The 23180-nt window shown below is 47.5% G+C and overlaps 1 protein-coding gene across 2 annotated transcripts in view; it reads right to left on the bottom strand.

Moving 5' to 3' along the window:
- The window catches only part of Ksr2 (kinase suppressor of ras 2), a 369325-nt gene extending 357992 nt beyond the window's left edge, over positions 1 to 11333 (bottom strand). The window contains exon 1 of one of the 2 annotated variants that reach the window (XM_031337631.1): positions 10130 to 11333. In XM_031337631.1, the coding sequence (XP_031193491.1) occupies positions 10130 to 10309 (180 nt within the window). In that variant the 5' untranslated portion in view covers positions 10310 to 11333. The remainder of the gene's footprint in view (positions 1 to 10129) is intronic. The other variant, XM_031337630.1, reaches the window with a different exon arrangement.
- Positions 11334 to 23180: the final 11847 nt, after the last annotated feature.

Genomic DNA, 23180 nt, shown 5'->3' with positions numbered 1-23180 from the left:
ACACCAGTGAGCTCGGTCTCATCCTCGCCCATCTCTGTGAATATCTTAGGTTGTTTCCATTGATCTATATTTCAATTCAAGAACTGTCACCCAGAGACACTGTAGTCAAACAATATGCCATCACTACGGTCATTATTAATCTATTTTCATCGCCTCCAGCCATGACAGAAACGCCCCCTGCCCTGCATCTGCTCCGGCCTCACCCCTTTCTCCTCCAGGTTGTGCCATCCCTGAAGATGCCAGAATACAGGGTGACCCTCTACCTGGTCTTTAACTGTGCCTGCCTGGCCGTGAGACAGTTTGGGTCAAATTGGTTACTCTAAAGCTCTACAAACTCGCTTGTAAAGCTGGATCGACCACTGTTCTGGTCATGGCCCACTCGAGAGGCGTTCCAGCCTGGAGAGAACCTGCAGGGCGGCAGCACTCTAGGCTTTCGCTGGCTTCTCCCTCTCCTTCTCTCTTCCCACCCCTCAGCTTCTCCAGACTCCACATACTACTAAAAGACCCAAACAGGGTGGGAAGAGAGGCAAACAGGAAAACTAATCTATCCCTTTCCTAAAAGCTCAGTCAGAAACTAGACACTATTCCAAAAGTCAGAGGGGACAGTGAACCCCTCAGAAATAATCTCATACTTCCGAGACACCTCTACAGTGAAGTTGGGGGCTGAGCACACTGACCTTGATCAAAATCAACTGTTATAAATAAATAAATAAATAAATAAATAAATAAATAAATAAATAAAACAAAATATGCATTCATGCCAAGGATATGGGAAACAAGCCTTTCTCACACTGTTCATGGAAAGCAATTTGATAAATGCTCATTAAAGGTCCAGAAACATTTAACCTAGCAGTTCCACATCTAGACACTAGAGGTAAGCTCCAGCTCTAAGAATGTCTGCCACAGGCTCCTTCAGAATGGGAAGACACGAGGCAAGCACCTAACTGCAGAATTTCAGTCAGGATTTATGGAACAGCCCTGGAATAATATGCAGCCATTGAAAGTAACTCTTAAGGGTCTGCAAGATAGCTCAATGGGTAAAAGGGCTTGCCACCAAGCAGGGGGACATAGGTTCAATCCCTAGAACCCACAGAAAGATGGTAAAGAAATTCCAAATCCACAAAGTTGTCCTCTGACTTCTATACATGCACTGTAGCATGCACACACACACTCATGCACACATATAATAATAATAAATCAACATGGATCATACACACACACACATGCACACATACACCCATGCACACCCATGATAATAATAAATCAATAAATATTTTTCAGTTATATTTTGGACCTGTAGAGATGGCCCAGTCAGTAAAGTGCTTGCTATGCAAATTTAAGGTTCAGAGTCTGGATTCCCACCATCCATACACAAAATCCAACTGGCCCACTGTGGCCCCAGGTCTGGGAGGTCAGAGACAGTGAGAACCCTGGCACTTACAGGCCAGCCAACCTAGCTAAACCTGTGAGCTCCAGGTCCAAAGATCCTGTCTCAAAAAAATAAGGTAGAGAGTGACTGAGGAAGACACCTGATGTCAACCTCTGGCCTCCAAGCACACACACGCACACATGCATGCATACACATACACACATGCGCACGCCCACACACACATGCGCGCACACGCACGCACACATGTGCATACACACACACGCACACGTACATGCACACACACATGTACATGCACACAGGCACAGACACTCATGCATGCATGCACACACATACACACACAAACACACTCACACACACCAAACAGCACCTGAATAATCAGGAATGATGTGCTCAGTATAGGGAGTGGCCTCATAGCTCCGGCCTCCATACGAGCTCTAGCTTAGCAAGTCAAGCCTGTAGTGACCATGGCGTGAAACCTCCCTACCAATCTTCCTATCATACATGAAAGCACCACCATCGACTTCTTGAGCCCAACACCGACATCAACACCACTTGTCCTTTTGTGACAAGTCTTGCTTTGTAGGCCAGGCTGGCCAAAATCACAGAGATCTGTTGTCTCCGACTCCCCAGTCCTGGGATTAAAGGCATGCACTACCACACCTGGTATATAATCCTCAATTCTTTACCTTCCTTCACAGTCTCCATATCCCATTTCTGGGTATGTCTCATCCTCACCTGCCCTACCCTGACTCCAGAAGCATGCCTAACTCAATCCACTCTGGAAGTTTGTTCACACTATTCCCTCAGCCTGGGACACTCATCCCCAGGGGAGGAGGCTCTATGGTCAATTCACACTAATTCCCCTGTTCAGTGCACTTCTGTTTAGTTTCACCATCAAGATGAATATTCAAATTAGATTAAAATATTCCAATGCTTCCTACTGCTTCCCAGCTCCTGGGATAGCAGCCATGTTGACTCTGGTTTGTCCATGCCCCATGGGTGGCCAATAGGTCACTTGTCACATTTGCAAACAGGGGTTAAAAGATGACAGACACTGGGAACTGTCCTCTTACAATACTGCCTCTACCTCATTGGGAGAATACCAGGTTATCCCTCTGGAGAGGTAATGTCGGGGGATACTGAGGCAGCCAGCCATGTGAGAAAGCATATCCTGAGTTCTCAAGACTTCCCTGGGTCCTATCAGATGAACACAAGCTCATTAGGACCCAGGGAAGCCACTAACCTTGAAGTGACTTTTTCTGTAGGAAAGACATCTATGCAAAAGTGTGTGTGTGTGTGTGTGTGTGTGTGTGTGTGTGTGTGTGTGTGTGTGTGTGTATGTTCAACCTCAGATGTTGTTTCTCAGTTGTTTTATTAGCCTGGAGGTCATTGCCCAGAGAGCTCTGGGTATCTTCCTGTCTCATGACTTACTGTGCCAGACCCTTGTACACACACACACACACACACACACACACACACACACACACACACACACACGAGACTTTTAAGCAACTCTAACTTCTCCCTGCCCTTCCTGGATATAAACAGTGACATCATAAGATGGGATGTTGATACCTGGAAGAGCACAGGTCAGTCATCCCACCTGGAACTGATTCTCATCACATTCCATCCAGTCTAATTATCATAGCCCATCCCACTTAACTAACTTTGTAGCAAGTCCAACCCACTGAACACAAAGGAGCAACATTGTTCCACTCTGCAGCCTCAAGATTCCTTGCAAATGCTGTCTTTCCTCCCTTGAGACACTAACACCATAAAAACCACCCAAACCTCCTCACCCTGTCCCCAATGCCTCCTCCTTGTCAGTTCATATGAATGAAGCCAGACAAGACTAGTAAGCATTGCCCATAGACTCACAGAAATCTGTGACATGCCATCTTAAGTGTAGACTTCCCCAAATGTAGTTAAATCTAAGGAGGGCTCATTACAAAGAACTCAAGAACTGATGTGGACGGATAAAAAGCAGAGTTGCTAAATGTGGCCATGATGCCTGTGCCACATGAGGAGATGTCATGGCATCTGCCCTTGGCCCCCAAACCCATCACAAACCCTCCCCTGGCAATCTGACCACACTAGAGTTGGCTCAGAGCCATTGCCCTGTACACAGTCAGAATCTTCCAGCCCCGTGTCACTTGATCGGCTTCTAGATGATCTCTGTGCGATCCCATTCATCATCCAGACCATGGATAAACCAAGTCTCATCCACCACAAATTCTTGTGAAGCTCCAAAACTAAGAACAGTGTGTGTATACACACACACACACACACATATCATAAAACAACTATCATAAACATATAAAACAAATCAAAAGAAAAAGAATACATCAGAGTATATACATGAAAATAATATCAAACTCAAAATTCAGGAGCTACAAATAAAGTTTTATGAGAAGCTTCCCAATGTACTCACACCTCATGTGTGGTCTATGGCTTCTACAAGCTACGATAGCATAGTAGGGTGTCTGAAACTTGGAGACTACAAAGCCTAATGTATTTGCCATTCAGCCCTGAATAGAGAAGGCTGGCTAGCCCCTGCTACAGACCATCACCAGACCTGGCTAGCCCCTGCTACAGACCATCACCAGACTTGCTGTCCATCATCCTTTTGCTGTATTCACTCCAGAACCTCTGAAGACATCTGTCCCCTCCCACAAAGAGACATAAGTAGTCAGTGTGACACCCCCAGGCTAAGTAAGACCCCAGGAATCAGAGACTTAAACTCATTCCTATGACACTCTGCCAGGCACACTCCATTCTGAGCGGTCTCTTAAGCAGCACTGTGAAGTCTAAAGAGCCACAGGGTCCCCTTTGCTACAGTCTCCATCCCTCCCGTCCTTTTTTTCCATTCCAAGTCCCTGCCTCCCCAGCCAAGCAGGCCTCCCTAACTGCCTGGCCAAGTTTCCCCAGGTGGATTCTATGGAACAATACCCCTCCAGGGTAATCCTTGAGAAAGGAAAACACCCCAGACTTCATGTGCACAGATGACCAGGCAAAGGTGAGTGGATCCCAAACCCCTTCACCCCAGAATTTATTTTACCCATAGAATACTTGTTGAACATGAGCTTCCAGGACAGGGCTAACAGCCCACACAACCATTCTATCTAGCATACTCAGAAATATTACCCAAACTCCTCTGCTCCAAGTCGTCCTCATGTCATTTAAGCGACACCATCCTCAGCTAACCACCATCACTGTTAGGGTTTGAAAGTGAAGCATCTTCCTCCCTTAAGTTCCCCACCCCACCCCCGCTCAGGCTCATGTGTGTGAACTGCTGGTCCCCAATTGATGGCACTGCTGAAGAAGGTTGGGGAACCTTTAAAGCAGTGGTTCTCAACCTTCTTAATTCTGTGATCCTTTAATACAGTGCTGTGGTGACCTGCCCAACCATGAAATGATTTCATTGCTACTTCATGACTTTGCTACTGTTGTGAATTGTAATGTAAATATCTGACTTACAGAATATGAGATAGGTGACCCTCGAAGGGGTTGAGAACTGTTGTTTTAATGTAAAAGGTAGTGCTTTGCTGACAGAAGTGAGTCACTGAAGGTTAAGTCTTGAGGTTTGATGTCTGCTCTCTGCTTCCTGACTAAAGACTGGCCATGAACAACTAGCTGCCTTGTGTTTCTGTCACCATCCTTCTCATCCTGATGGGCTATGACTCGTGTGTTTGTGTTGAGACAGGGCCTCACGATGCAATTCTGGCTATCATGTTACTTACCAGAGATCTGCCTGCCTCTGCCTCCTCAGTGCTAGAATAAATGCTGCCATGCCTGACTGGTGTCTCTTTTGAAATCATAAGCCAAGCTAAATCTTTGCATCTAGGGATGGTAGCTGCAAGTGGCTGGAGGAGGGAATGAGAAGGAGAGAGAGTGAAGGGATTCTACTTGTTTTGTTCTGTTTTAAGTGGAAAAAGTACAAATCAAGTAAATAAAAGCAAAACAGTTAAGAGCAGACCCTTCCCTTTTTAAAAGTAGTTTCTATCAGTAATTAGTCACAGCAAAGAGGAACTGATATAATCTGCCTAAGACTATTGTCTGCTTAGTAGCTGCTGACACTTTTCTTCCAGTTAGTATCTTTAAAAGCATCACCCTTGGTGATCCTTACAACCTCCCACCAAGCCAGGAATTATCTTACAATTCTCCATTTGGGTTAAAATGTTTACATTTGTATCGAGATAAAGTAGAACAGCTAGGAATCCACCTGCCTCAAACTGCAAAGCAAGCCGACTGTCTTCTTCATCAAAATATCTAGGGCTGGAGTTACTAGTGGCCCACCCAACACCCATTGGTACCTTCTCCCATGAAAGCAGAATCTTGACTTTATATGATTTGGCACAGGACTCATCAAAGGCGAGGAAAATGATGGCTTTTCCTGCTTCTCTCTGTCCACCTCCCTTGCAGCTGGAATATTTGACTCTTTTGTGGCCAAAAACCATAGTTGAACATTGATGGTGGAAAGGAGGATTACCATGGGAAAGTCTTTGTTTCCTAAAGCCAAAAATATGAACCACCATCTCTCATAGGGTCCTCCTCTATCTTTCCTTGAATGCAGATGTGACAGCTGGAGCTATGAACGCCAACTTGTAACCATTGCAGAAAAGCCATCAGAACTTTCTTTGCCATCTCATAAAGAATTGAATGTTTGACCTTCACTGTCGCTTGGCTGTGACGTCAGCCTTTCTTCCCTGCCCAAGAAGCATGCTTTGTGAAGACCAAATTCATGCTGATTTTTTTTTTTTTTTCGAGATAGGGTTTCTTTGTGTAGCCCTGGCTGTCCTGGTACTCACCCTGTAGACCAGGCTGGCCTCGAACTCAGAAATCTGCCTGCCTCTGCCTCCCAAGTGCTGGGATTAAAGGCGTGCACCACCATCGCCCAGTGTCATGCTGAATATTTTTGTTTCTGCAGAAGTCTGCACTAATTATCATCAGTGTCTTCAGGATAGTCTAGCTGATCTCTTCGCAGCTTTGGTATTTGTGAGCAGGGAGTCATCACCATTATATAGCAAAAGCAACAGGGAACTTGTCTTTCAACATGTGATACCTTGAACTACCTTGGGATTCTGCTCCAAAGATGGCAGTCATCTGATGCAGCCCATCGACCTTGGACCAGAGCCACAAGCCAGATAAACCACCTAAATATACATATTGGCTAGCAAGACAACTCAGTGGGTAAAAAAACTTGTCTTGAAACCCTGGTGACCCAGGTTCAATTCCTGGACACAAAGGAGAGTATGTACTTGTATCCACACGTACAATGATAAAATTCAAGATAAGTTTAAAACATAAAGAAATAGCTGGAACACAATAGTGAAATCCTAATGGGTTTAGGGTTCTGGTGTTGATGTTTTATTTCTGTTGCTGCTGCTGGTAGGTTTTGGCTTTATCTTTTTCAGAATTGGGGGCTAAGCATTATATATAAGACAAGGTCTCCGCCACTGAGCTATAACCCGGCCCTCTTTTCCTTTTTAATTTGAAGCACAATATCACCATGTGGTCCACGATGGCCTTGGACGCTCCCTCCTCTCCTTTCTAGCATCCCAAGTGCTAAGATTTCAGGAGTGCACCACCACACCCAGATTTGATTAGTAATTCATAAAGTGTTCCTAATCAGAAACACAAGGTCTGGGGCTTGAGGATACAGTCAGTGGTAGAACCCTGATATAGCATTCACAAGGTCCTGGGTTCAATTTCCAGTACCATCAAAGAAAAATTACACACAGAAGCACACTGTCTGCATACTAAATGCAGAATCTTGGACCCTCTCTCCAATGTTAGCTAAATTAGAATATGGCCATCAGATGCTGGGAACCCACATTTTAGCCAGCACCCCCAGGAGGCTTTAGGTTATCATATTTGATAGCTGGTACAGTCGAAAACTTGGTGACTGCAAACGTGAAGTCTGGCTCCTCTCCTATGCCCTGGACCTAGGAATCTAGGCATGATTGCTCCAGAAGAGTCACTGGGCATTGGGCATTGTGGATCAAGTGTTGGTATGTCCTGTGGTACCCTCAGATTTTGAGATCTAGAAAAAGATATGCTTCCTGTTGTGCGGGCTAGTCTTGTCAAATTGACATAAGGTTGAGTTATCTGAAAGGAAGGTACCTCAATTGAACAAATGCCTCCATGAGATCAGGCTGTGAAGCATTTTCTTAATTAGTAATCAATGGGTGCGGGGGAGACTCAGCCCATTGTGAGTGCTGCCATCCCTGGGCTGATGGGCCTGGGTTCTATAGGAAAGTAAACTGAGGAGCTGGAGAGATGGCTCCACAGTTAAGAGCACTGACTGCTCTTTCAGAGATCCTGAGTTCAAATCCCAGCAAATACATGATGGCTCACAACCATCTGTAATGGGATCTGATGTCCTCTTCTGGTGTGTCTGAAGACAACGATAGTGTATTTATATACATAAAAAGAAATAAATAATTCTTAAATAAAGAAAAAAGAAAGCAAACCAAGCAAGCCATAAGGATCAAGCCAGTAAGCAGCGTCCTCCATGGCCTCTGCATCAGCTCCTGCCTCCAGGTTCCTGCCCTGTGTGAGTTCCTGTCCTGACTTCCTTCTATGATATACTTCTATGGAAGTATAAGTCAAATAAACCCTTTCCTCCCCAACTTGCTTTGGTCATGGTGTCTCAATTGCAGCAATAGTACCCCTAACTAGGATACCTATGATTCCAGCTTCCTGACCAGCACGTCAGCAGTTTTGTCCCCTAATTTCAAATATAAGACACCTTGCAGAGATAAAACAGAGCCAAGTGCCCATTATTTGTATGTTTACACAGTGTGGAGACTGAACCCAGGATCTCATGCGCATTACAAAAGTATAAAGCACTCTACCACTGAGCTCCATCCCCAGCCACAGAGTGCCTGGCTCTGTCAATCACTGCCCTCCATGGAGTCAGTGAACAGAGGACAGAACAACCACAAAACAGAAACAGAAGGAAACCCTGAACAACTTAAGACTGTAATAGTCTAGTGTGGGGTTTTCCTGGTGACAGAGGGTAGAAGAGACATGGTGGAGGTGGTGGCCTCAGGGGTTATCTATGTAAGCTTTCCTGTGCGTAGTTCTGAACCAAATCTGTTCTGGGCCCTGTGCAGAGATACGGGCTGGGCTAACAACAGCCTACACCTTTTCTTTCAGCAGCAAACGTTAGTCAAACTCTCCCTCTCTCTCTCTCTCTCTCTCTCTCTCTCTCTCTCTCTCTCTCTCTCTCTCTCTCTCTCTCTCTCTCCTGAGAAAGGCAATGTGCCTGGGCCTCCCAACATACTTCCCACATTAACATTTATCTTATTTCATCCCTGGGCTCATGTTCCCACTTGACAGATGAGCACAGATACACACCCAAGGGCAGCAAGTGCCGTGTTTAAATATACACACACAAACTCCTCTTTCCAAACCATAGTCTCCTGCATACAGACATCAGGCCAAACTGAAAACCATGGAGGAAAAACCAAAAGCCTAACAAATGAATCCAAGAGGTGCATCCATGCAGATGACCCCATCAGCTAAGACTGAAGAAAGACTTCAGGCTTCAGGAACTCACAAGCTAAGCCAGAGGCTAACCGAACCACCCAGCTCCATAGTACATGGCCATGCCAATGGAAACCCTCCTTTGCTCTGAGCTCCACAGCCACCACTCTCTGGCAATTGCCAGCTAGTGGGAATTCCCAAATTAAATCAAGCAATGTGGACAGCTGGGCCTTCGAGGGAAGGAAGGTGATGGGGCTGCTGAATCGGGCTGACATTTTGAACAAGGTGGATGCTGGAGGATTTCACAAAACCCTGAAAGCATCCTCTGGAGGGGAAAATGGCCTTTGAAGGAAAAGAGTTCCTTCCTTTTCTTGGTGGTAACTTTGTAGCCATCCCTATCACCGATCTCAGCAAACTGCTCTCAACTCCCCTCAAGTTCTGCGGGAGAGAAGATGCTACAATGAGCCAAACGAAACTCTTTCTCCTGGACCTCTAGCCTCCAAGGCAGCCCGAGAGCATTTTCCCCACGCCACCTAGTGCAAGAACCACTCCAGGCAAACATAACACTTTCATTTTGGGCCTGCTAAGATCGACAAACCCCCCCCCCCTTACATCAAACGATTGTTTTAGAAATGGGTACTTCCCTGGGGATTTTTTTTTCTCACGCATCTGGTTTTCTAAGGCGTAGATTGGGGGAGGTGGGAGATGAGACACAGAGCAAAAGGTTGAATCCATTTAGGCAGCTCCATCTAACCAGGCAAAACCACCTTTGACCACCTGCAGAACGCACAAGGTCACGTGGGTTCCCTGCAGCTCCTTAACATAGCACCCAGCACTCAAGCCCCCCCCCCCGTAAACAAATCCCAGAGAGAGAGAGAGAAATTGAGAGAGAAATAATAATAATAATAATAATAATAATAATAATAATAATAACTCCCTCCTTCCACAGGAAAAGAATAATCATGGCAACAGCTACAACCCGTAATAATAAATACGGAACACCAATTATTACTGCTACCACCACCACCCGGCCGAGCACAGACAACAGCGGCACTGGGAAGGGAAGGGACATCCACGCTAGCTTTGCCAGGTGATAAATCATAGCGCATCATTCGTGCCCACCTGCTTTACCCCCTCCCCTCCCCAGGCCCTCCCTCAACACACAGAACCCCAAAGGGAAGGGGGACAGACTGGAGAAGGGGAAGGGATGGCAGGATTGCCCCCACCCCCACCCCAGGCAACACCTACCTCCAGGGTCCTGATCTCCTTCTGCGTGAGGTCGTTGGAAGCGGCACACTTTGTCCTAAGCCCTTCCAGATTGGAGATGCTCAAGTCGATCATGTTCTGAACCAGCTCGCACTGCTGCAAGGCTTTTTGCAAACTCAGAGGTTGCTGCTCTTCGCTTTTCGTCATGTTTTCCTCATCCATCGCTTGCTCTGCAACCCCCTTTCCCCTCCTCCTCCTCCACCTCCTCCCAGAAAGAAAAAAGAGGGAGGGAAGGAGTGGAGGTAGAGGGAATCCACCCCCTCTACGCTTCCCCAACCTCTGCGACTTCTCAGCAGTGTCTCCTGAAGAAACCCAACATCTCACACAAGCTTGAGGGGGTGGGGGGTTGGAGGAGGGGACAAGAGCCAAAATTTATTATTATTTGGGGCGGGGGAGAGTATCAGGCAGTCTGCATTAGAATGTCCCTTGTCTCTCTCCTCTCTCTTTCTCTGTGTCTCTGGTCCCCAAAAAGGGAGAGATGCCCGTTTGTCAGAAGCCAACCAGGTGGTAGGGTGCAGTCTGTACACTTAGAGAGGAGGAGGAGAAAGAGGAGGAGGGCGAGGAGGAGGAGGAGGAAGGGGAGGAGAAGTGGAAGGAGGAGGCAGAGGGAAATAGAGCTCACGCTTCGCACACCGGCTCCGTGAAGGGCGGAATTATATGTATATAAATCTATTTGGCCGGCTGGCTTTTATGTCAAAAAGGAGCGCGCCTGTCCCCCTCCCGGTCGCGGTGACACGGCATGGTCCGCGGGTCCCAGTGCTCAGCGCGCTCTCGGGATGCTGTGCGCACGGCTGGCGCGGCTGCGGCGCCCACTGCGGCTGGCTGCGGTCTGCTCCCCGCGACAACACTGCTGCTGCTGCTGCTGCTGCTGCTGCTGCCGCTGCTGTCGCCGTTGCCGCTGCTGCCGCCGCCGGGCTCCAGGGGGGACGGCTGCTGCAATCGCTCCTGCCTCGCTCCACACCGACATCTTGCCTGTCAATCACAGGGCGGGGTGGGGAGCGGAGCGGAGCAGAGCGGAGCTAGGGATGCAGCGCCCAAGAGCCGCCGTGCGCGCAGCCGGTCCCCGGGTCCCCCCACCCTGGGCGCGCCTGGGACCCGCTGGCGGCAGGCGGCGCGTGCACCTGCCCGCCGGGCCACTCTCCAGCCCGGGAGGCGGGGTCCCTTGGGACTGAGGGGCTCACGTGCGGAGCGCAGCCACTACGTTGTTGTGGGGGTTGGGAGGGGGGACGGGCTGGTCCCCGAGGTGGCGGGGAGGCCCGGCCCGGGGGCGGGGAGAGGTACTCGGTGGCCTGGGTGGGGGTGGGGGCCACTATGCCAGCCCGGATCTCGCGAGACGAGGCCGGAGCGCGGCTCAGCAGGTGCGCGGGGACCGGGGAGCAGGTGCGCGCCCGACTCGCTGGGCTCTGTGCACCGCGCCTGGCTTGGCGGGTGGCTTCTTGTGGCTTCGGTGGGCTAAAGGATGCGGGAAAACAACCTTGACGGCTTTCCCAGAGTTGGGACGGGTGGGAAGCGACGACTACTTGAGCCTGATCTAAAAAAATGTCCATCTGCAGGATGACAGGGGCTTTGCTTTGCTCCTTGTCCCACAAGGGCTTGTGGGTCTACCTCCAGCTACCCACCTAGGGTACCCAGTAAAGAGTGCCCAGTACATTTTAAAGAAGTTGAGGACCGGGAAAGATAGATACTTTGTGACAAGAAGGGGGGGGTCGTGTAAGAAATTCAAATTTCACTATGCAGTTAATAAAGTTATACCGAGTGCCTCTGTTACAGATACGCTTTTTATTAATTAATGGGCGGCAGAGGTGGGGCTGTTCACGTGCAGCACAGCATGCCCGCGAGGTTAGTGCCCAGATGGTAAAGTCAATTCTCTCCTTCTAACCTAGGCTCCGGGAATTGAACTTAGCTGTCCCGACTCACTGAGCCATTTCCACGAGCCTGTTATAAATTAATAAAAGAAGCAGCCTTTCTTCTTAGCCTCATGTGATGACGCACGCCTTTAATCCTAGCACTAGGGAGGCAGAGGCAGGTGGATCTTTGGGAGTTCGAGTCCAGCCTGCTGCTGGTTTATCTGTATAGCGAGTTCTAGGCTAGCCAGTGCTACATACGGCGACTCCATCTAATAAACAAACAAACAAACAAACAAATTGTAGTTTAGATAGAAAAGAACTGAGATGACTTACCCCAAGGGGACTTTATTGAGAGAACGGCATCCATCAGGAGACACATGGGTAGCTGCAAAGGCTGTAACCTAGCAATCACCCACCTGCGAATGGTGCCTGGCTACTTTTGCCCTGTTAAAAAGCCAGTAGTTGCAGCAGAGATGGCATGGTTCATGGCAGCTAAAATATTTACCATCTGGCTTGTTCCAGGGAGCTATGCCAACTCCTGATTAAATCTGTGTTCTCTATATGAACTCTGCCCAGACAGCACATCACCCTAATTCTCTCTGACTTTTTTTCTTGACATTCAGGGTGGAGTCAAATGCCATTGCATGGAGGCTTCCCATGGATGATTGACAGATTGATATCCCTAATGCACTGTCCAAAGGCTGTGTTTACAATAATGAATAGCCTGGGGTGGAATGTACCTGAAGTCCCAGCCACTTGGGAGGCTGAGGCAGGAGGATGGCTTGAGCAGAGAAGTTTGAGGTCACAGCCTGGCAACATAGTAAAAATCCCTCATGGGGGAGAGAGAAAGAGAGAGAGGGAGAGGGAGACAGAGAGGAAGAGGGAGAAGAACACACTTTGATCCCAGCACTCAGAAGGCAGTCAGATCTCTGAGTTCAAGGCCAGCCTGGTCTACAGTTTCAAGACAGCCAGAGCTACACAGAGAAACCCCTGTCTCAAAAGCAGGAGGGGAAGAGGGAAGAAAAACAAAGCAAGAGAGAGGATGAGTGAGAGGAAGAGAATACCCCATCTCTGGACTCCAATGAGCTGTGCTAAGAGCACTGTGAGACCCAGAACAGGTGCTGAAGTTTGTCATTCCTAGGGAAAGCCACCTGTGGAATGAGCAGATTAGGCACACACTCCCTAGCAAAGTTGTAGCAAATTGATTTTTAAGACTTTGAGCCATGGGCTTTAGAATTCACATAGAGGTTGAATCAGTATGGTCCTCATTTTTGTTGGTCTGTATGTGTGCATGGTTCAGTGACAGAGCACTTTACCTAGCATGCACCAGCCCTGGGTTCCATGCCCCCACACACCACACACCACACACATACTCTAACTGGAATGAGGTCATGCAACCAATTTTAAGCACCATGAGGTCTACACAGTCCAGTTTGTCTCCCTTCTTACATTTTGTCTCCATTTTTTTCTGTGTTTCCCCTGAATACAATTAATATTGGCTACATTCCAGCCCTCTCTGACTCCAGCACCTATCCACCTGTGAGGCTCTTTCTAGCGGCTATTTTCCCTTTGTTTTCAATGGCCTAGTCCTGTCTCTTATTGAGCCTTGCTGAATTTTTGCTGCATGCCAAACATTGTATGAGGAGCATACAATGCTCTCAAAATGACGCTTTCTAGCTCTGAAGAGCTATGGAGCCTGATCACAGCAGCTCCATTCCTTGGCAGAGCTGAGTGAAGGGTGGCTTTCAGTTTCAGTGTGACACCATCTTCCTTGCACACAAAGCACCCCGCCCCTCTGCCCCTATTCCTTAACCCCCAAAACATGGCAAAACTTTTGAAAACTGTCTTGTTCTTCTGGAACTTTCTACATGGCTTTGCAGCCTCTGGCTCTGTGGTAGGATTGCCAGTTATCCTAAGCTAGAAAATGCTATCCTCAGCTTCATTTTCTGTCCTTCCCTCGGCAGTCAGCCTCCCCAGAGCCCCTTGTTTTGTCTCCACGGACTGAGGAGGTGAACAAAGGTTCTTCTGGCGTCTCTGCCCCACCCCGCCCCGCCCCACCCCTCAGCACACTCAGATCAGCTCACCCCCTTGTAGTTCCTCTGTCTTCAGGACCCTGAAATGTGGCTACTCCAGTCATGGTGTCTTCCACAGACCTCTAAGAGAGTTTAACAGCAGTCAGGAGTGATGGGGAGAGGTAAATTTGATACTGTTCCAAAATGGCTTCTCTGGTTGTCATCAAAGATACTTCTGCTGAGGCTTAGATGGTGAAAATGACCAGGAGTCATCAGTTGGCAGGGTAACAGCGAATGCATCTTTGTCCTGTTTGGAAGCAGTCCACATTGTGGATTGCTCCTTTCTATAGGAGAAATATTCTTTTTTTATAATTGACTTTTACATTTTTTATTACTCTGTATTACATGTATTTATTGTTTGTGTGCACATGTGTGTACATATGGGCTCTGTGTGTGTGTGTGTGTGTGTGTGTGTGTGTAAGATAGAGTTGACAACTTTCAGGAGTCAGACCTCTCCTTCCACCACGTGGGTCTCAGGAATTGAACTCAGGTCCTCAGGCTTGGCAGCAAGCACCTTTACCCCTGAGTATTACAGGCCCTAAGTATTCTTTCAGAACTTTTCTAGCAACCATATATGACTTGAACTGACTCTGCCATTAGTCATAGCACATGGGACTTTTAATGTGATGTACACAGCTGAGAGGAATCTGAGCACAGCATGGCAGACAACACACCTGCTTTCAGGCCCCTGGTCCTACATGCATTGCAATGTCCATGCTGAGGGGCTTCATGTCATGTTCACAGGCGTCTCTCACAGTTGCTTTGGGGATCATCCCTGACCCCACAGCTCAAGATGTCTCCCGTGTCCTCCTGGACTCTTTCTAACCATGCCTTGGTCAGCTCAGGCAGTTCTAACAACCAGAGGGAAGAGGGTACATGCAGTAGAGATCTCAGTCTCCCTTCTTCCTCCTTCCCCTCCCTCCCTCTCCCTCCCTTACTCCTTCTCCTCCTCTCCCTTCCTTATCCCCTCACCTTCCTTCTCTTTCTCTCCCTCCCTCCCTCTCCCCTTCCTCTCTCTCTCTCTCCCTCTCTCTCCCTCTCTGTCTCTCTCCTTCTCTCCCTCTATGCCTCTCTCCCTTGCTCCCTCCCTCTCCCCTTCCTCTCTCTCTTTCTCTCTCTCTCTCTCTCTCTCTCTCTCTCTCTCCCTCTCTCTCCCTCTCTGTCTCTCTCTCCTTCTCTCCTTCTATGCCTCTCTCCCTCCTTCCCACCCTTCCTCTCTCTCTTCCTTCTATCCTCCCTCCCTCTGTCCCTCTCTGCCTCTTTTCCTCTCCACGGTCTCTTGTAACCTATAACCTTGAACTTGCTATATAGCAGATGATAACTTGGAACTTATGACCCTGCTCCCTCTACCCTCCCAGTGCTGAGGTGTAACCCCCAGGTGGCTCAGGAGTTTTCAGTGAGCTCCAGGGGAGGGTGGATCTCTCCTTTCCTGCCTGCTCCCTGCCACCTGCAGGGCCATCCTCACTGAGAACAGGCCCAGAATGTCAGCTGCCTAGCTGTGTCCTGCCAAACAACTACTGATCCAAAAGGCGCACAGGGAATCTTTAGAGACCTAGAGATCTGGGCACCCTATCTGGGCTAAGGCACAGTGAATACCTCCCACACACCCATTTCCATTCTTGCCCTTGGAAGCACCCCAACATCTCCCAGAACCCCTTGCTGGAAGGTTGTCCTCTTGGCTGAGCCTTTTCAGGATGGCTCAAGACCAAGCATGCTTTGAGATAGTCACCTGGCCCCTGGGGAACAGGATAGGCCTGTCAGAGAAACTTCTAGATAAGATCTCGACCTTATCGTGTGTAGGCTGAAGGTTGATAGTTACAGATGGTCAAGGGACAAGTCTGGCCACTTCTTCCCAGGGGAGAAATTTCACCTTCTCCCATCACCTTTGAGCTGAAACTCCAGGACACCAGAAAAGCAACAGTCTGTACCCTGCTTGATTGGCAGTGAACTGCCCTCAAGGTTTTCCAAATCACCTTGGGCTCACCAATTAGAGAATCAGAAGGCAAAGGGGCCATCTGCCTGGAGATACACACAACCAACACTGACGTCTTAAACATTCTATGTAGCTAAGAGTGACCTTGAACTGCTGATCCTCCTGCCTCCACTTCTCAAGTGCTAGGATGACAGGCATGTGCCACCATGGGCAGTTTATGCAGTGCTGGGGATCAAGCCCAGGTCTCTGTGAATGCTAAGCAAACACTTCTGATGGAGCAGAGTCTCTGGCCTCTCTTGACTTCCTAGATGCCTTCCCTGTCTTCCCAGGCTGTCTCTTTTTGCCTCTCTTTCTTCTTCGTCTTAGTCTTCCTACCAATTTTTGAGGTGGAATAGAAGCTCAGAGCAGTAGCCCCAGAGATATCACCAAATATCTCACAGCTGCATGGGATTGTGATTCTGTTCTAGCTCACTGAACCCACAAATATAAATGACTTTAAAAATAGCTTTGATAAGAGCCAACAAAATGTTCCTCTCTTTAATACTGTAGGTTTCTCTGACATCGAGGAAAACTATTTTTCTGGAGTTCTCCTTTTGGGGCCTTTTGCTTCTGTGTCTTCATTTCTCGTGCAAGTGGATCACTGTCCACATCAGGATCATCTGGGCTTGTGAGAATGGCCCATTTGGCCCAATGATTTATGCTGGTTTTCCAAGGTAAAGACTCCGCAGTATGCCATGTGTTTTCAGTTACAGCACTCAGGACAGAAGAGCCACCCTCCAAGCCCCCAAAGACACATAGTGATGAGACTTCATTGAAAGTTTCTATCAAGCCATATCAAAAACACAAGCTCCTCCCCCCACCTTTCTATCCATTTGCACCACGTGCACGCAGTGCTCATGGACACCACAAGAGGGCGTGAGATCCCCTAGAACAGATGACAGACTTGAGAGCTGCCAGGTGGGTGATTAACATTGAATCTGGGTGTTTTGGTTTTTGTTGTTTTGGTTTGGTTTTGGTTTTGGTTTGGTTTTTCAAGACAGGGTTTCTCTGTGTAGCCCTGGCTGTCTTGGAACTCACTCTGTAGACCAGGCTGGCCTCGAACTCAGGAATCTGCCTGCCTCTGCCTCCCAAGTGCTGAGATTAAAGATGTGCGCCATCACTGCCCACCGAATCTGGGTTCTTTAGAAGAGCAGCCAGTGCTCTTAACTGATGGGCTATCTCTCCAGGGGGTGAGGGGGCAAAGGTTTTGTTTTTTAATTTATTCATTCTGTGAAAATTTTTAGACATGCATATATTTGATCGCAATCACCCTTCCATGAATGTCTCTTATAATTTCCCTCTTACTAAACCCTTCTTCTCTCAGTAGGTTTCCTCTCTACTCCCATATCTTTAGGTGTACAACCTATTGTATTTGATTAGGGATGTTAGCTTGAGCAGGACAGTGGAGGTTTTTACTGGAGCAAGAGCAACTTACCAGTTGCTACATTGTTTTAGAAAATATCTTCTTCCCTAGCAACAGTTAGATATAACAGCTTCTAGGGTTAGGGAGGGGGTCCAGTCTTTTACAGGTCTTGAGCAGGTAACCATAGCTGCTATACGCTCCTGTACACAATAGCTGTATCCTATCCTGCATTCATCGCTATCTCCTGCATCCCTTGATATCTCCTGCCTCTTATGTTCTTTCTAACCTCTTTTCAAGTGACATTCCGTGAGCCTTGGAGAAGTGTGGATGTCATATTTGGGGCTGAGGACTCAACAGTGGTTTGTTCTTGGAATATTGGCCAACAGTGAGTCTCTGCATGCATGCCCACTGCAAATAGACATTTCTCTGACCAAGGCTAAGGTAGCATTATAAAACACCAAGATTTAGAAGTCAGTTTTGCAGCATGTTCATTTAACAAAACAACAGCAATGGATTCTGTCCTAGGGATTATAACCTCCCCAGCCATGGGCGTTTGACCAGGTTCAGAATGCCAGGTATGAATTCCCTCATGGGAAGCAGGTTTTATGTTCAGTCGTAAAGCAGTTGTCTACCTACATAACAATTGATACCACTATTACACCAATACTGTGAGGATTTACAGGTGGGTGTTAGGCCGTTGATAGCTTCTCTTCCCAACAGACCTACAACACATGTATCAACACTGTGAAAGCTAGCCAGCAGAGAGGATGCTTCCAATTCAGGTCCAGCTTGATGTCTCTGTGTCCGGCCCCTAATGTGTATGATGGCATCAGCAATAGGGCCTTGCCATCTAGTTTTGGGGAGAAACCAAGAACAATGGCCACGGCCTGTATTGTTGGCATGCAGGGGGTTCTCTGGGACACCAAGCCAATTCCTGGCACTGAGACTTTCATTTATTAATACCTTATGTCTTCTACAAGTGATAGACCAGATCTTGGGTTCAGACTCCATCTTAGAGAACCCGATTTAAGGTTAAACTCAAGTTAACTAACAGGCCAGTACATAGCACCAATTTCCAGGTTACCTCCTCCCAAACAAGACCTGTGTTTAACACCAGGGCCTGATTCCTTCCATCCTTGGCTCATGACTTTTCTTGAATCAAACCATTTCCTTTTCTCTCCTTTTTTCCTTTTCCAGGTTAGCCCCCAACAAAATTCGCATCTAGCACCAGTTTCCAGGTTATTCTCCAACAAATCTGTACCCCCCAGGTTACAAGCCTGACCCTGTTACTTTCTAACAACCACCAATCAGAAGGAAGGCAGAAGTTAAGTTTATGGTTTGGGCGAGGTGTGACACTTGGTATGTAGGGTATAAGTACTAATTTTTTTCATTTGCAAAGGACAAGCCAATGTAGTATAAAGGTGATCATGTAAAGAAAGGTTCAAGGGAGGTATGTAACAACAGCCGGACACCTTTCTTTCTCACCCAGGACTCTGAGCTCTGCCTTTTCGATGGAGTCCTTTTGGGGGTAGCTTTTTCTCAGGGTGTAAGGCCAGTTCACAGCTCAGCCAGATTGATATGGGCCTTTTTCTCAGGTTCTTGGGTCACTTGGATGCTAGTGGGAGCCACAAACTAACATCAAGGGTCTTCCTTTATTGCTCTACACTTTTATTTTGAGACAGGGTCTCTCACTGAACCTGCAGGTCATGGATTCTCTAACCTGGCTGCCTTGTGCCACCCCAGAATCCTCCTGTCTCTGCTTCCCCAGTGCTTGGACTGCAAGGCTCATGCCACCACACCTGGCTCCAGCCCTCAGGCTTGCACAGCAAGCACTTTACTGCCAGACCATCTCCCCACCCTGAACACAGGCTCTTCTGAAACAGGGTTTCTCTGTGTAGCCCTGGCTGTTACGGAACTCACTCTGGAGACCAGGCTGACCTCGAATTCACAGAAATCAGCCTGCCTTTGCCTCCCAAGTGCTGGGATTAAAAGGCATGCACCACCACTGCCTGGATGAACACAAGATTTTCAACTGCCTACAAGTTTGGGGCTTTTGTTCTCTTTGAAGAAAAGGGGAGGGAAATGTCATCCAGGGAGATGTGTCCTAGAGCTCCATGTTCTGTGCTCTGCTGATCTGGTGGAATGGGTGGCAGGCAGGTGAGGCTTTCTCTCAAATGTCAAGCACGTTGTATTTTGATCAGGACAATGTGAAATGTGGGTATCTTAGTCAGCGTTTTACTGCTGTCAACAAATACCATGACCAAAACAACTCTTATAAAGGACAACATTTAATTGGGGCTGGCTTACAGGTTCAGAGATTTAGTCCACTATCGACAAGTGGAAACATGGTATCCAGGCAGGCATGGTGCAGGAGGAGCTGAGAGTTCTACATCCTCCTCTGAAGGCTGCTAGCGGAAGACTAACTTCCAGGCAGCTAGGATGAGGATCTTAAAGCCCACACCCACAGTGACATACCTACTCCAACAGGGCCACACCTTCTAATAGTGCCACTCCCTGGGCAGAGCATATACAAACCATTGCAGTAGGCTTTTCTTCTCCCTGCTTGATTTTAGACAAAAGACAGAGAGGTAATGGCTTCTCCCTCCTCTGTCTTTCCTCTTAATAAAAGATTTAAAACTGAATAAACTACAACCCTTCACCCTGGTGTGGTGGCTCAGGAGGTCAAGGAGGATTATGAATTCCAGGCCAGCCTGGGCTACAAAACCACAGCCTATCTCAAAAGAAAATTATAAAGACCTGATTCATCATTCTGAACTCTACCTCCATGATCCCTCTATGCCTGGCTCACCCACCCCTCTCTCTCAGTGATAAGGACCTTTGTGGTTCTGTTAGGCCTGTTTGCCAGGATGCACTGCTGTAAATCTTGGGGTTCACAGCTGCTGGGTAAGATTGCGGAACACTCTTCTTTAGGATCACAAATAGAAGCTTCCAGCACTGTCAAAGCTTGCCAATAGGGATGAAACCTCCAGGTAGAAACCAACTTTACTTTTCCATTCCCTTCTGCCATGATGTGATTGCCTCCCCATCAGCTTGGAAACAATAGAGCTGAGTGGCCAAGGACTGAGGCTCCAAAAGCACAAACCAAAAGAGCCCTGTGCTCACTTAGGGTGCGCTCTTCGGGTGTTTTGCCAGAACAATGGAAAGCCAACTGACTGACACTCTGGAGCAACACACAGCCAGCTTTCCTCACAGAACAGAAGTAGAGGTGCATTGAAGTGACCGCTTGGCATTGTTAGCATCAAAGGCAACACTTTCATCGTCATAAAAATAAACCACAGGGGTGGGAGAGATGGTTCCATGGCTTAGAGCACTGACTGTTCTTCTAGAAGTCCTGAGTTCAATTCCCAGCAACCACATAGTGGTTCACAACCATCTGTAATGGGATCTGATACGCTCTTTTGGTGTGTCTGAAGACAGCTACAGTGTCCTCAGATACATAAAATAAATAATTCTTTTAAAAAAAATAATAGACCACAGGAGAGCCTTTTCCCACATAAGGAGCAGCAGCTGCTCGGCTGATGAAGCTTCTTCCCACAGAGGAGAAAGCTTGTTAACTACAGTGTGGCTTGAGCCCTAGGAGTGAGTAGTGGGACCCGATGAAAGACATCGCTGACTCTTCTGCCCCGTGAGCACTTTGTCGTGTGCTGTCATTTAGGAGTGTGGAGGAGACAGGAACAAGGGTGCTCTTTTCTTGTGTCTGATGCTGCCTTGGTCTCAGTTCTGACGCTACTCACTGGTTCTAAAGACCTAACATGACCTTGATTTTGCCAAGCTGATCCTGTAGAGTTCTTTACTTCTGAGTACAGCAAGCTTGAACCTCAGCAGGCCTCCCTGGTGTTGAGGCAGATGGGTCCTTTGGAAAGGCTTCTGTGCGTAGCTAAGTTCTGTGACTTTCTGAGATGCCAAACCACCTCCCCAGCATTTTGGAGTTATGCAATGGGAAGCGTTTTCGAAGATGCCCTTTTATGTGTTAATTTTGCAAAATTAATCCACAATTAGAATTTCTAATCACCTGAGCAACAGAAGAAAATGAGAAGTTGCAAATCAAAACTGGAGGCTTAATTAGAATTTAGCATTAAGAAGACAATTAATCGTCACAGACTGAAGATAGCCTGTAATTGCCAGCTCAGGGCGACATTGGCCAGACTATGATATCCGGAATTGGCTATTTTTGTTCAATGCTCCTTAAATAAACAAAATGCAGAGACTAAAGCAGAAGAAAGTGGACCTGCCAGGCGGTGGTGGTGCACGCCTTTAATCCTAGCACTTGGGAGGCAGAGGCAGGCGGATTTCTGAGTTTCTCTATGTAGCCCTGGCTGTCCTGGAACTCCCTCTGAAGACCAGGGTGGCCTCGCACTCAGAAATCCGCCTGCCTCTGCCTCCCAAGTGCTGGGATTAAAGGTGTGCACCACCACCACCCGGCTTGAATATTGTTTTAAGAGAGGCTGGAGAGATGGCTAAGGTTAGGAGCACCAGCTGCTCTTGCAAAGGACCCAGGTTAAGTTCCCAGCATCCACATGGCAGCTCACAACCATCTGTTATACAAGTTCTAGGGCATCTGTTACCTTCCTCTGACCTCCATGCACACAGACACACATGCACACATGCAGGCAAAGCACTCACTTACATACAATACAAATAAATAAATCTTTACAAGTTTAAAAAAGGAACTTTCTAGACTGTTGGCTACTGGTAGACTGGCCATGAGCGGTTCCTGGCTCTACAGCCATGCACTGGTGGGCAGGTTAGTTGGAGTCAGTAGGTTTAAGATAAAAAGGCAAAAAGTTGGGAGGAAGACATGTTTAGGGAGCAAGATACTAGGACGAGGGGATGGAAGAAATGAGGGTCGATAGAATCAAAATAGATCATATAGCCGTATGAAATTCTCAAAGAATAAAGCTACATAATATATATTATATATGTATATTATTTATATATATTATGTGTATATATAATACATATAATTTTACACACTATGTATACATTATATACTATATAATGTTATATTTATATATTACATATATATTATATATATTATTTATATGAACTTTCTGGATTGAAAGAGTTTATGTGGGTAGGGGAAGGAGTGAGGCTGTCTATTGCTATGATGAAACAGGATGACCAAAAGCAAGTTGGAAAGCAAAGGAGGAGAGGGTTTGTTTGGCTTACACTTCCACAGCACTGTTCAGTATTGTAGGAAGTGAGGACAGGAACTCAAGCAGGGCAGGAACCTGAAGGCAAGATCCAATGCAGAACCAATGCAGGAGTGCTGCTTACTGGCTTGCTCCTTGAGGCTTACTCAGCCTGCTTTCTTTTCTTTTCCTTCCTCTTCTCTTCTTTTCTTTCCTTTTTTGGTTTTGTTTTGCTTTGCTTTGTTTTGTTTTTCAAGACGGGGTTTCTCTGTGTATCCCTGGCTGTCCTGGACCTCGCTCTGTAGACCAGGATGGCCTCGAACTCAGAAATCCACCTGCCTCTGCCTCCCAAGTGCTGGGATTAAAGGTGTGCGCCACCACTGCCTGGCTCAGCCTTCCTTCTTATAGAACCCAGGACTACCAGCCCAGGGATGGCTCCACCCACAATGATCTGGACCCTACAGACTTACATACAGCCTGATCCTATGGGGGCAGTTTCTCAATTAAGGCTCCCTGCTCTCTGATCATTATACCTTGTGTCAAGTTGACAGGAAACTATCCAGCATAGAGGGTGTTCTAAGGGGTGAGAGTAGAAGATGTCAAAGTTCAGGGGTCATTCCTCCAAG

The sequence above is a fragment of the Mastomys coucha genome, unplaced genomic scaffold (assembly GCF_008632895.1).
Source record: "Mastomys coucha isolate ucsf_1 unplaced genomic scaffold, UCSF_Mcou_1 pScaffold22, whole genome shotgun sequence".
Lineage (NCBI taxonomy): Eukaryota > Metazoa > Chordata > Mammalia > Rodentia > Muridae > Mastomys > Mastomys coucha.
The sequence above is the reverse complement of the archived record's forward strand: the minus strand, read 5'-3'. Positions and strand labels throughout refer to the sequence as shown.